Raw genomic sequence first — 14641 nt, forward strand, 5'->3', positions numbered from 1 at the left:
GTGAGGATCAGATGAAACGATCCAAACAGACTTGAGAAGCACCTGGCCCAGCCCCCCGCACAAAAGTGGACTGGATGATGGCAATGAACTAGCAGATGCACTGACTCGGAATAATGTCCACGATGTATTTTTAACTAGAAAAAATCCAAGTTGCAGAACAATATATATACTGCTATGCCGTCCAACATGGTGGTCACGAGACACGTGACCTTTTAAATTTATTTATTTATAATTTTTAAAAAATTTATTTTTAGAAAGAGGAGAAGGGAAGGAGAAAGAGAGGAAGAGAAACAATGTGTGGTTGCCTCTCACATGGCTCCTACTAGGGACCTGGCCTGCAACCTAGGAATGTGCCCTGACTGGGAATCAAACCAGTGACCCTTTGGTTTGCAGCCCACACTCAATCCACTGAGCTATACCAGCCAGGGTAGCCTTTTAAATTTAAATCAACATCAGCTCTGGCTGGTGTGGCTCAGTGGGTTGAGTGCTGGCCTGCAAACCGAAAGGTCTCCAGTTCTATTCCCTGTCAGGGCACATGGCTGATTTGCGGGCCAGGTCCTCAGTAGGGGGTGTGTGAGAGGCAATCACACATTGATGTTTCTCTCCCTCTCTTTTCTCCCTCCCTTCCCCTTTCTAAAAATAAATAAATAAATATTTTAATCAGCTTCAATTAAATACAAAATTCAGCTTGTTAGTCACATCTTAGGGACCTGTGGCCACATGTGGCTTGTAGCCAGTGAACTGGACAGCAGAAATCTATGACCTTTCCGTCCACATAGAAAGTTGTATTGGACAGTGCTGAGTAGTATGAGACTGTTTTTGTAATTAAAAAAAAAATTGTGTGCACTTGCAAGAGCATGCAAAAACTCGTGAGAGGGTACCACGTCCCTACTCCCAAATAATACGATCACGCGGTACTACGGTGATGAAGGGGGTGGAGCGCTCTGAGCCCCATAATTCCCTAAGCAGAGAGGGTCAGGCACACAGTAGGGCCGCCACCCGCGGGTTGCACTGCAGAGCGGCACGGAGGGAGGCTCCCGCAAGCAGGGGCACCGGCCCTCCTGGGTGCTGGGAGGAGCAGATGCTCTTCGCTGCAACCGCTGCAAACAGCTGCAAACAGCCTCATTTGCTGCAACACCCCAGGAGTGGGATGGGGCCACTCTCGGAGGGACAGGAAGGGGTGCAGAGCCTCAAACAGGAACCCCACCGGAGACGGAGGGAGGCTGGGGAGCTGGAGGAGCTGGGGGTGGCGGGAGGGCGCGGCGGCACCTGCACAGAAGCAGCCCTGGGAGTCGAGGCCCTTCTCCGTGGGGATGGCCACCAGGTACTGCAGCAGGAAGCCGTTCTCCCCGGTGGCGAACTTCAGCACCTCCTGACAGTTCTGGTCCAGGCTCCCGCCCAGCGTCACCGCCTCCTCGGCCGTCTCCAAGTAGGATGCCAGCACCTTGCGCACCAGGTCCCTCCAGGAGGCGGCCTCCTCCGCAGAGCTGGCCTGCAGCTTCAGGACGGCCTTGGCCGTGATGATTTTGAAGAAGGACGGCCCCCCGAGGCTCGTGTCTGGCAGGATGTCTCGTATGGTCTCAACGCCATGGCTGTCGCTCAGCACCTTCTCGTCGTTTCTCACGCGGAAGCATTTCAAGGACTCCAAGGACAGGGAAAAAACGTAGGGCGTCCAGGTCCTGTCCGCGTACAAGTACAGGAGGGATTCTTTGATCGCGTCTGGCTCGGGCACTTGGGCAGAGGACCAATCGAGCTGCGTGCCCTGGAGGGCTTCGGGCTCCGTGAGCGAGTCCGAGTGGGAGGGGGGGCCGCCCTGGGGGCCGTCGGGGAGGTCGTCGGGCAGCTCTGGGTACTGGATGTTCACCCACTCGTCCTCCTGCTGGGGCCGGCACTTCTGCAGGGCCTCCCGCACCCGGTCCAGCCAGTCCTCGGCCTCGTCCTGGGAGGAGGCCCGCAGGGTCAGCTTCTTGCCGGAGAAGACCAGCTCGAAGCGGCCGTCGCTGTGGGCCGGCCCCACGGACTCACAGCGCAGCAGCGAGCAGTTCTCCACGCAGGTGCGCTCCTCGCCGTTCAGGTAGAGGCGGAACTCCAGCGGGGACAGCTCGCAGAAGAGCTCCTTCCAGATGCCCATCGCTCCCCGCCGCTCCACGGTGCCCAGCTTCATGAGACCCCGGAACGGGTTGGACAGTCCTGGGGGCGGAGAGAGGCACTTTAGACAATGGGCCTGTCCTTTCACCACCTAAGGAAAAAACCCCCGGAGCCCGCTGTCCTGTGGGTACAGACAGAGTGTCACCAGGACACAAGCCAGCCACTGCAGGGTTTCAGGCAGAGGGACGTGATCTGACATATTCTACACGAGGGAGTCACCCTGGGTCAAGGTTGAAGGACGACAGGGGGACAAAGACCAGTTAGGAGACTATCGTCATAACCCAGGCCAGGGCCCTGCCTGGGGTGGCTCAAGTGGATTGAGTACCAGCCTGTGAACCAATGGGTTGCTGGTTCGATTCCCAGGCAGGGCACATGCTTGGGTTGTGGGCCAAGTTCACACAACCCAAGTGCTTGACAGGCAACCATACACTGCTGTTTCTCTTCCTCTCTTTCTCTCCCCCTTCCCCTCACTAAAAATAAATAACATCTAAAATTAAAAAAACAACAACAACAACAATAAAAAACCAGGCCAGGGATGTCAGTGAACCCTGAGGCGGTGGCCGTGGTGACTAGTGGAAGGTTCTGCATGTGCAACAAGATCTGCTGGTGGATTTGAGGTGCGGAGCGACACAAGGAAAATCAAGGATGACTCCAAGGCCAGCATCTGGGAGGAGCAGGCTGGCCATTTCATGACACGAGCCGAGAAGCAGGTTTGGAGTGGGAGGATTGGGACGTCCTTTTTGGACACGTCACCTTCGAGAAGCCCACTGGGCGTGCGTGGAGCAGATGGAGATCTGAATGCGAAGTTCACGGTCAAGGTTCACAGATCAAAACTGGGGGGTTGTTGGCATAAAGCCCTTGCGAGTGGGTGAGACCGGCTGGGAAGTGGGTGTCAGTAGAGAAGGGGACCAGCACTGAGTGCTGAAATGCAACAATTGAACCGCAGAGCTCACCTCATGCTTCCTCCCTCCCTCCCTGTGTCCTCAAATGTCGCCCGAAGTGCCAGGCTCGCTCGGCCATCCTACATGAAACACCGCACTCTGACCCAGCGCTCCCCGACCTGCTGTTCTCCACAGCAGTTATGATCGCCCACCCACACCGTAGGTCTGCTGGCTGATTTTCTAACTTCCTGTCTCTCGCACCAGAACGTAAGCCCCACGAAGCCAGGGACCTTGCCTTCTCCCCTGCTGTGTCCCTAGTACCCAGGTCAGTGCCTGACACATCCCGGGTGCTCAGTTAATATTTGCTGAATGAATGAGTATGTGCCCATGTGCCACACACTGCGCAGTGCCCCCTGCTCCAGGGGGTCTGCCACCAGAGGGCACACGATTCCCCCTCCCAGCCTGGACCACTGCAGAGGGTCCGCCCACTCCTCGGGGAACCTGATGCCCCAGGCACAGAGCACGCCTTCTCCAGCACGGGTACCACCACGTCAGCTGGCCGGCAGAAAACCCTAAGAGCAGCCAGCACAGAGACCAGGGCTGTACCCACACTCCCCAGGCCAGGGCCCCAGGAACCTGGCCAGAGTTCTCGGCTGGGCCACGGCAGACAGAAGATGAGAGAAAGAGCCTGGCTCTAGGGCGCACTTGTCTGCTTGACTGAAAGAGGAAGTTCATTTGTGAGGGTTACGGAAAATCAGGTTATGGTTGCTGGGTGCATTCTGGACTTCACGGGGCAGGGCGGGAGCGGGGAGGCCAAGCTGGCCTCAGCACAAGCAGCGCACGGAGGCCACTGAACCGATCTGATGAAGCCCCCAGAACTGTTAAATAAGCCATCCGAGTCAGAGGCCATGGGAGGGAGCAGCTGAAACTCGGGGGCCTTTGAGAGGCCGGGTTTGCTCCGGGCTCCAGACAGAATCCAGGGTTCTGTATAATGAGATCTACGGGGTGGTTTCAGGGAGGGTATTTTCCACTTAGATATAAGAAACAGCATTTTTGCACTCTGTAGGCAATGTGGGACACCACTTTTCAAGGTCGTGTAACAAAACATAGCACCTTCCCTGCGATGCTTTCTTGAATGGCTCAGGAAGGGGTGGCTCCTTTTTACATTTTGGGATGAGGGTTTTCCGTCGAGAAGACAGCCCCCTGAGTGGTAAGGGAGGAGAGGACTTCAGAGTTCAGAGCTGCTTTCCGAGAGGCGGACCCCGTGGGGAGGCTGCCAGGGACCCCCGACCACCTACCCATCTGCCTGCGGTGCACAACCCGGAAGTTCTTGTGCTCCTGCGCCGCGGCCGCCTTGCAGCCCCTGCTTCCCACGGAAGGCACACACGCTTCGTCCAAGGCCCCCATGGAGGAGCTCTTCCGTGGCCCTTGAGAAAAATGCCTGAGGAACCCGGGCCTGGACTCCGGAGTCCCCCCGGAGGAAGCCACGGAGCGATCGGAAGGACTGGGAGGGCTCTCTGGGGGTTGCTCCCGGGGCCGGTAGAAGTCATCTTCTGAGATCCAGCTCTTGCCTTTCTATTAGGAGAGAAGCAAAGACATGGGCTGTTTTTAAAGTCGTGGGGTTTTTTTTTTGTTTTTTTTTTTTTAACATCTTCATTGAGATAGTCACAGAGTTGGGCAACCGTTACCACCAAGCGGGGAACATCCTCATTACTTGCAAAGCAACTGCATTCCCGTTACCCGTCACTGCTCGTTTCCCCTCAGCCACTGCCGTTCTGGGCAGCCAATCGTACACTTTCTGTTTCCACCGATTTCCCCATTTTGGGCATTTTTGTGTAGATAAAATGTCACAACATGCGGTCACTGTTAACTGGCTTCTTTCCCCTTAGCATCATGTTCTCGAGGTTCATCCACGTTGTAGCACGCGTGTGCTCCGTCCCTTTTCATCGCCAAGTAACATTCCAACGCACGAACGGACCGCGTTTCGTCTACCCACTCGCCAGCTGACGGCCATTTGGGCTTTTCCTGCTCTTTGGCAACTACCAATAACGCTGCCGTGAATGTTCACGCGCCAATTTTTGTGTGGAGATGTGTTTTCCACTCTCTTGGGAGTGAAAGGGATGGGAGCCGGGTCTAACTTTCTGAGGCGCTTCCAAACCGTTTTCCTAAGTGGCTGCGCCATCTTACACCCCCACCGGCCACGTACGAGGGTTCCAGTTGCTCCAAGTCCTCTCTATCACTTGTTATTATCATCTGTTTGTTCGTCTCTCTGACTACAGTCCTCCTGAGGGGCATGAAGCGCAATCCTGAGGTTTTGATTCGCACGTCTCTCATGCCTAACGACCCTGAGCATCTTTTCGTGGGTTTCCCGGTCCCCTGAACGTCTGTCTTCTTTGGAGAAGAGGGTGGAGCAGATTCTTCCCTGAACCGCAGAAGTAATCGACCCTGCCAACTCCTGGGTTTTGGACTTCTAGCGGAGAATGCACTCCTGTCGTTCTAGGCCAACCTGTTTACAGTACTCTGCTACAGACGCCCTAGAAGACAAATACAATTTGCAAATAATTTCTCCAATTCTATGGGCTGTCTTCTCACTTGCCTGATCGCACCCCTTGAGGCACAAAATTTTTAAGTTTTGATGATGTCCAATTCATCTGTTTTTCTTTTTCCTCTGTGCTTTTGGTATTATAGCTAAGAAACTATTAGAAACTATCTAACCCAAGGCCACATCAAGATTAATTCACTCCTGTGTTTTCTGCTAAGAGCTTTGTAGTTTTAGCTCTCAGAACTAGGTCTATAATCTATTTTGAGTTAATTCTGTGTGTGGTGTGAGGAAGGGGTCAACCTTTCCTCTTTTCTATGTGGATATCCAGTTCCCCGCATCGTTTGTCTACGGGATGCAGAGGTTTTTGGTCCTGCTTATCGGGTTTGAGACAAGGTGAGCAGGACCCAGAGTCCTGGCTGGCCACCCCGCCTCTGCTCCCCGCTGCAGAGCAGGCGCCCGAGGCCCCGGCAGCCAGGCCCTTCCCCTCTGCTGCTCTCTCTCTGAGTCTGAAAGCGCTCACTGGCTACGGGATGCAGAGCAGGTCTGGAGCCAGGGGCTCGTGGGAAGGGATTCTACCTTCTTCCCCCCTGCTAGTTCAAGCACTCCTGGTCTATCTGTGCCCAAGTGTGTAAGAGCAGAGGCCAGGAAGCTGGCCAGGGGCCACCGGACACGGCTGTCTACACAGAGGAAATGAGTCACACGAGGGGCGGGACCAGCCCTCGTGTGATTCAACCTGATGCTATTTCCAACCCTTAAATCAGGACTGCCCCCCCCCGTCCCCCCTCCCCCTGCCACAGAGAGGGAAGGGGAGCGGGACTGGGGCTTCCCCAGAAGACTCGGTTTAGACGCTTTAATTCATTCAGACGCTGTAAGACTCCTCCGGCCAACAGGGAGAACTCGGAGTCAGGCACCTGGCAGAGGGGCTGGTGGAGCGCGGCCTCCAGGACTTCCTCTGGGAACCCGCAGCCCCGGCAGCTGCTTCCTTCTGCCGGTGACAGGGCGACGTCAGCGAGGGTGGCCGCAGGGAGCAACCGACACCACGGGACTCTGGACAAAGCCCGACGAGGTCGTCTGGACGCGGGGCGGTGGGGGGGGACTCCCCGAGGAAGACGGGCAGCAGCAACCTCCTGGCGGTCTGGGCTGCCTCACGCAGCCTGGCGCACACACCTGGGGGTCTGGGGCCTCCCAGCCCCTGCTAATGGCCCTAATGGGACCACTGTGCACTGAGACTCAGCTCAGGGGTCATCTACGTACAGTGGCTGCCAACATTTTTGTCACCAGGGACCGGTTTCATGGGAGACAGTTCTTCCATGGAGGCAGGAGGGGTGTGGAAGAGGGGAAACGGAAGGTGGAGCTCAGGCCGTGATGCGAGCAGAGCTTTGCAGGCCCCCCACCACTCACCTGTGGCTCCGCAGCCCCATCCCTAACAGGGCACGGCCTGGTACCAGTCCGCCGCCTGGGGACTGGGGACCCCTGATCTACTACCTCCTCCTGGAGACTTTCCTTCTCCGCCCCCAGCCCGCCCTCCTCCCACTGCCCAGCTGGGCTCCCGGGGCAGCCTAGCCTGACTCCCATCCCAGGACCTGCGACGCTGTTTGGCGCAGAGTCAGAGCAGATGAAAGCATGGGTCTTGGCTTTCCAAACATCTTTCACGTGAAATGACAAGGGCGGGGCGAGGGAGCCGGAAGGAAGGAAGGAGGCGCATGTGCATTCTGAGATGGTGCCCAGTCCCCGGGGAGGGAGCCTCTGTCCATGGCGGCGGGGGAGGCTACTGGGGAATGGGCAGACGCGCTCCAAGGACCACAGGTCAGCCACCAGGGAACGGCACTCTAAGGAAAACCTTCTGTTCCCTTAAGCAGGGGAGAAACATGGTGGGGACACTGGGTCCTTAGAGCTTCTGCACACGGGCCTGGACGGAGCCCTGTGGCTGTGCCCCACGCCTGGGCCCCTGGTTACGAAGCAGAGAGGGAGGCGGGGAAAGAGGAGTGAAGAGCACCATGACCTCCCTTCTCCCGCCCCTTTCACACCGCCTTCCTGCTACCTCCTGCTTTCCCGGGGGCCCACATCTGGCCGGTTCCCTGCCCCTTTAACAGTTGGGGGGGAATCACCATTGGCCAAGGATCTCAGCCAGAGCAGCACCTGATGCCGGGGACCCAAGACAGAGGAATGACACCTGGAGTTACTAAAGGCACTGGGACGCTTTACACAACGGCTAACCCGAGAGGAGTCTGGCCCAGGAGCGAGACACCAGGTCTCTGACCGACAAGGGAAAAGCGTGTTTTGCCCTGCCTGGAGGAGGGAAGCGTGTGCTGTAGGAGGGTGGCCCGTGGGGGCAGTGGCCGCGGCCAGCTCTCAAGCTTCAGGCTGCCTCCTGCAAATGAGGCTGAGCAGCCGGCCCCCACCCGCCCACCCCGGTCCCACAGGCACAGTCCCACTGGGGAGCTCCCCACGCCCCGCACCCGTCCCTCCCAGCACCTCCCACGGTGCAGTTACAGTATCTAATCTGGGGTCTGCGCCCAAAGAGCAGGGCCCTTGTCTGTCTGTCCCATCCCTGTACCGAGCATGGTGCTTCGAACTGAATGAATTTTTTAAAAAGAATTTTAAAGGAAGACTGAATGGCGTTTGGAATCAGAAAACACGGCAGTGAACTCCCCTCCCAATGTGGTAAACAGGCAGCAGTGACTCAGCGACAGGAGCACAGGAAGCTGAGGACCATGGAGGCAGCGCCCAGGGCGCAGCCCCAACCTGCACGAAGGCACGGAGCCCACCCAGTGGCGCCCGCTCGGAGACCACCCAGCGGAGCAATGAACGGCCCGCAACTCCCCTGGGGATGTGGGCTCCGGAAGGGGCCAGCGTCCGAGGAGCTCACGCTGGACTCAGCGGCGGGGACTGCGAGTCCACGTTACAGGAGGCGGAGTCTGCCCTGGCCAGGCCGACCCGCCCACCCCTGCACTCGGCCGTGCGCTTCTCAGTGTACACTTACGAGCTGGCATTTCAAGAGTCTCCGGAGAGTTCGGGAACTATTCATGGATACCCACTGCCTCCCAGGCACAGTGCTCGGAGCTCACAGTACAGGAGTGAACGGACACGGCCTTTCACGTCACGGAGCCAATATTCCAGTCAGGAAGACAGAACAGAAGCAAGCAGACGAGTAAAGACACACTATAATTTCACGCAGGGACGAGAGTCACCAAGTGAAGCAGGTGAATGGGAAAGAGTTGTTCCTGCCGTGAGGTCGGGTGGCGGGGGGACTGGGGCGACAGTGCGGAGGCGGGGACAGAGACGCATGAGTCAGAAGGGGGCCCAGGCACAGGGCACGGACAGTGGAAATGCCTGCGGCTGGAAGGAACTTGCTCTGTCTCGAGTGGCATGAAGGCCAGGGGGTCGAAAGCTGGTGAGCAAGAGGAGGAGCTCCGCTGACGTGGGAAGCTGCCTTGCCCAGATGCCGCCGGTGAGGGGAGAACGGGCAACGCTGACGTATCACTGATGTGAGGACAGCTTAGCACGAGCACCGTCAGAAAACCTTTTGGCGGTGCGTGCGAAAGCTAAAACATATGCCTACCCAATGACCTAGCAATTCCGCCGCTAAATATATACCCACAGAAATGGGACACAGGGCCCTGGCCGGGTAGCCCAGTTGGTTAGAGCATCGTCCCGATATGCCAAGGTTGCAGGTTCGATCCCCAGTCAGGGGAGGTACAAGGATCAACCAGTCAATGCATCCATAAGTGGAACAGAAAGTCAATGTTTCTCTCTCTAAAAATCAATAGATAAAAGTCACGGTTAAAAAAAACGAGTTAACAGGTTCACGGAAAGGCTAGTCCCAAAAATGTGCACAGCAGCTTTCTCCATGAGAGCCCCAAAGCTGGACACAACCCAAATGTCTGTGAGTGGGAGCGTGGAGAAACACACTCCGATACGTTCTCACTGTAATAAAATACTGTAGAGCAATGGGAAGGACCAGGCTACAGCCCCATGCTGTGTGTACAGTTCGTGAATCTCAGATACAATTGTCAGTGAAAGAAGCAAATGAGTAGATATTCTATGACTGCACTTATATCAAGTTAAATGACAGGAAAAACGGATCTCTGGTTTCCTTTGATGGGCTGGAGACACTCGACATCGCGATGCGGATGGCGGTCACAGAGTGCACATCACACATGATTACTCACGGAGGCACACCCTCGGGGCTCGGTACTTTAAATACATCACATCTCAGAACTTTTTAGAAGGGGGAAGTCAGAGTCTTTTCGACAAATTGTGCTGCTACAACTGGATATGCAAATGAATGCAGTGGGACGTCACCCTTATACCATATATAAAAATTCACTCAAAATGGGTCCCAGATCTAAATGTATGAACTAAGAACAACAATAAAAAAAAACACAAAAAAGAACTAAAACTATAAAAATGTTAGAGTAACACATAGGAGTAAATCTTCATGACGTGACTAGGAAATGGGTACTTAGAAGCAACATCAAAGCACAAACAACAAAGAAAAAAATAGATAAACTAGACTACATCAAAATTTAAAACTTTTATGCTGCAAATGATACGATCAAGAAAGTGAGAAGAGCCCTGGCTGGTGTAGCTCAGTGGATTGAGCGCGGGCTGAGAACCAAAGTGTCGCAGGTTCGATTCCCAGGCAGGGTACATGCCTGGGTTGCAGGCCATGACCCCCAGCAACCGCACACTGATGTTTCTCTCTCTCTCTCCCCTTCCCTTCTCTCTTTAAAAATAAATAAATAAAATCTTTAAAAAAAAAGTGAGAAGAGCCCTGGCCGGGTGGCTCAGTTGGCTGGAGCACTGTCCCATACTCCAAAAGGTTGCCGGTTCGATCCCTGGTTGGGGCACGTACTTAGATTGCAGGTTTGATCCTTGGTCGGGGCGCGTATGGGAGGTAACTGATCCGTATTTCTCTCACATTGATGTCTCTCTGTCTCTCCCCCCCTCTCCTTCTCTCTCTCTCTTCTTCCTCTCTCTCTAAAATCAATACAAATATCCTCAGGTGAAGATTTAAAAAGTTAATTAAAAAAAAAAGCAAAAAACCAACTCACAGAATGGGAGAAAATATCAGCAAATTACATATCTAAGAAGGGTCTAGGATCCAGAATATATAAAAAACTATTATAACTCTTTATTAACCAATGTCACCCCAATACATTCAATAGGAAGTAAAAAAAAACCCTTATTATAACTCAAGAATCAAAAGACAGATAACCCTGGGCAAAGGTTCTGATTGCATTTCTCTAAAGAAGATACAGAAAGGACAACAAGCACACGAAAAGATGCCCCACATCACGGACCATCAGGGAAACGCAAATCCAAACCGTGATGAGACGCCCCTTCTCACCCACTAGAGTGGCGGCCACAACAACAACGACGGTGACAGTGAGGACGATAAGGACCGCCGGCGAGGACGCAGAGGGACTCCCTGCTGGTGAGAACATGAAGTGGGGCGGCTACCTCGGAAAATGGGCTGCCAGTTCCTCAGAAGGGCAACCAGAGTTATGATCCAAAGGTTTCACTCCTAGGTACGCACCCAAGAGGTTTAAAAACACGTCCACCCAAAATCCTGTACATGAATGTGTACTGCAGCATTATTCCTAATAGCCAAGAAGCGGGGAGAGGGGGAACACCCCCCAAATGTCTATCAACTAACAAAGGATAACTAAAATGTGACAGATTCATACAACTGGATCTACAACAAAATACTGCTCAGCAGTAAAAAGGAATGAAGCAGGGATGCATGTGACAAATGGATGAACCTTAAAACACTGTGCTAATTGAAAGAAACCAACTTCGAAAGGCTCCGTATTGTAAGATTCTATTACGTGATACGTCTAGGAGAGCAAATCTACGGCCCGAGCAGATCAGTGCTTGCCGGGGCTGCGGGGAATAAGGTAGGGGGAGGGGCGAGGGTTGGAGAGTGCCTGCTAATGGGCAGGGATTTCTCTGATGGGAGATCAAAAGGTTTTAAAATTGGGTATCAGTGATGGTTGCAAATCCCTGTGAATATACTAAAAAAAAACAAACAAACGAATTCTGTACTTTAGTTAGGTGAATTGTATGGTATGTGAGTTTATCGCCATAAAGTTGTTTTGAAAGGGCGCGTGTATGCACATGCCCTTTTAGCCTGCTTCATGGCCCCGGTCCCATCCTGGGTTATATAGGATCTGGAAGCTACCGGCCGAAGGGCAGACGTGCGCGGACGGAGCTGAAGAGCGAGACCACGCACCAGTGCCGACAGGCGCCCCAGGCAGCGGCAGGGGCAAATTCTGCGCTTTGCATGTCCACGCGCACACGTGCGCGCTGTCCCTACCCCTGCATTCCCGGACACAGAAACACACGTCAAATGGCCGGACAGCCTGTGTGCACGGGCTTGACCGCTGCTCCACGGGGCCAGCGGCGCTCGGCCTCACTGCCCAGGTCCAGTCCCAGGACCGACCTGCCCCCAGTGATCTACAAACTGCACGGCTTACCGCGGGGTGGCGCTGTTCTACAAAGTACACTGGCTTACCGCGGGGCAGCGCTGTTCACCAGAAGCACAACGTGAGTCACACGTGTCATTTTAAATGTCCCGGCAGCCAGCCCCAGCTAGTGTGTGTGGCTCAGTGGATAGAGCGCCAGTCTGTGAACCAAAGGGTCACCGGTTTGATTCCCAGTCAGGGCACATGCCTGGGTTGCGGGCCAGGTCCCTAGTAGGGGGCGTGCAACAGGCAACCACACATTGATGTTTCTCTCCCTCTCTTTCTCCCTCCTTCCCCCTCTCTAAAGATAAATATAATCTTTAAAAAAAAAATGCTCTAGTAGCCACATTTTAAAAAATGTAAAAGTAGGTGATATGTAAATAATTAATGAGAAATCTTACATTCTTTTCCCCATACTAAGTCTTCAAAATCCACTGTGTGTTTTACATGGGTCATCTGAATTTGGACAGCCACAATTTTGGGCGTTCAACAGCCTCATGTGGCTGGTAGCTGCCAAACTGGATAGTACAATTCTTTTTTTCCTTTCTTTTTAAAAGATTTTGTTTGTTTGTTTGTTTGTTTGTTTATGGGGGGAGGCGGAGACAAAGAGAGGGAGAGAAGCATCCAACATGTGGTTGCCTTTCATATGCCCCAACCGGGGACCCAGCTGGCAAACCAGGCATGTGCCCTGACTGGGAATCGAACTGGTGACCCTTCGGTTTGCAGGCTGGCACTCAACCCACTGAGCCACACCAGCCAGGGCTGGGTAGCACAGCTCTAAATCTGGATCGTGTTGCAAAGTGAGTATTTTCAAAGGTATTATATAACAATATTGCTGAATTAATAACAAGTGCGGAGGAGGGGACCCAGGCTCAGGGAGATGGCGAGCCTCTCGCCCAAGGCCCGCAGGCGTTAAGGGGCAGCGGTTGAGAGTGGAGAGTCTGTGGTGGACGAGAACTATCTTCTCCCAGAGTGATGTGAAGATAACAGAAGGTACCCCTGGGAACTGAAAAGCACGGCACCCTCTACTCACACACCGAGGAACAGTAGCTCCATCATCACGATGCTGTCCACACTAACACCACACAGGCAGACGGGGTAAGTGGGGAGAAGGCAGAGCCCACTCGGGGCAACCCCGGCCAGAGCAGACACATTTCACCAGCACCACCCCCAGAACGGCCTGTCCCACTCACCGGACTGGTGGGTGAGGAGACCACGGGGCTCAGTCCAGCTCCGCCACCCACCGACGGCTTCTGCTGGCCAATGCCTTGGCCGAGTGCTCTCATAGGATGGGAAGGCTGCTGGTCTGACGTGCTTCCCAAAGTGACAGCGTGGTCCGTGCCCAGGTGCTGCAAGGCCCGGGAGCCAGGTGCCTGGGGAAGTGGCTCCTGCGTGGGGCCACCATCCCAAGCCCCAGGGGCTGCTTGGGGAGGGACGGGCCCTGCAGGCGCATCAAAGTGCAGGCGTGTGCTGGTGTCGAGGCGGGCACTGTGGAGGGCGCCACGGAGGGACAGCGAGGCCTCCAGCGTGGGGATCCCCGGTTCTTGGCTCAGTCCGTTGGTTGGCACAGAGTTTACCTGGGCTTTGCTGAACTCCGACAACACCCTGGAAGGTTTTAAACAAAGAGACCCGTGTGACAGGTTGTCAGCTAGAATGCCCAAGGCCCCGGGGACAGTGGTAGGAGTGGAAAACTGCTGTTTTGGGATTTAAGAAACAAACACTCTGGTCATCACCCACTGCCCTCCTCTGGCCCTCCCCACAGTCTGTCCCCAGCTGGGACCCAGGCACAGAGGGTGGGCAGGGCAGCTGTGCAGCCCAGGATCTCAGGGGAAAAGCCCAGAGAGCAGAGAGACAGGACTTGATGTGAATGGGAATGGGAACCGATTGCCTCTACCTTCTGCAGAGGCTAACTGGAGAGTTTGCTCGGCCATATGAATGGTTACGGGGGCAATCATTTCCCCAAACCGACTGCAGCATGGGCCCGTGAACCGTGTACCAGAGCTGGGCTCCCCAAGAGCACTGAGGCATCAGGACTCCACCCATGAGACACAGACTTAGTGGCAGTGAGGACCGACTTTGTTCCCAGAACAGTAACTGGGCAGCAGGGTTGGGGTGAGGTGCAAGGGCTGGTCCACCCTAGAGCTGGACTGGCCACAGAGTCAGAGAAGGCTCCCATGCCCAGACATTGCTGCTGGGAATCCGTGAACACAGGTGTGCAGGTGTGTACACAAGTATGCATGAGGTGTGCCCCTGCTCACTCCTCCACAGGGACTGGCTCTTTCTGCCCCTAAGTGGTGCTTCTGGGGCCTCAGGGAGCCAGTGCTGCTGCCTTTGCGTGCACACACACACACACACACACACACACACACGTCTGGGCCTTCTGGAATGTGCACGGGCTAGTGGCTGCTCCGCCCTCCCTCTCCTGAGGCTTCTGAGGACCCAAGTTCCATTTCTGAAGTACACCTATTAGCCAGCTCCACTTCTGCTTATGAACCCAGTTGACTCCGTCGTGGACCAATGCAGGCTCGGATCCAACAACGCTGCCTGGAGCTCCTGCCCTCACGGCTTAGCCTGGGTCCAGGAGACACATCACATTCCCC

The 14641-nt window shown here is 54.8% G+C and overlaps 1 protein-coding gene across 4 annotated transcripts in view; it reads right to left on the bottom strand.

The window, feature by feature from the left end:
- PLEKHM1 (pleckstrin homology and RUN domain containing M1) overlaps nucleotides 1-14641 on the bottom strand; it is a 44205-nt gene that overhangs the window by 13033 nt on the left and 16531 nt on the right. For all 4 annotated transcript variants that reach the window (XM_045836552.1, XM_045836553.1, XM_045836549.1 and 1 more), the window contains 3 exons: nucleotides 13235-13646; nucleotides 4328-4604; nucleotides 1270-2190 (listed from right to left, as the gene is read on the bottom strand). In XM_045836552.1, the coding sequence (XP_045692508.1) occupies nucleotides 1270-2190; nucleotides 4328-4604; nucleotides 13235-13646 (1610 nt within the window). The remainder of the gene's footprint in view (nucleotides 1-1269; nucleotides 2191-4327; nucleotides 4605-13234; nucleotides 13647-14641) is intronic.

The sequence above is a fragment of the Phyllostomus hastatus genome, unplaced genomic scaffold, assembly GCF_019186645.2.
Source record: "Phyllostomus hastatus isolate PE091 unplaced genomic scaffold, TTU_PhHast_1.1 phas_contig_210, whole genome shotgun sequence".
Taxonomy (NCBI): domain Eukaryota; kingdom Metazoa; phylum Chordata; class Mammalia; order Chiroptera; family Phyllostomidae; genus Phyllostomus; species Phyllostomus hastatus.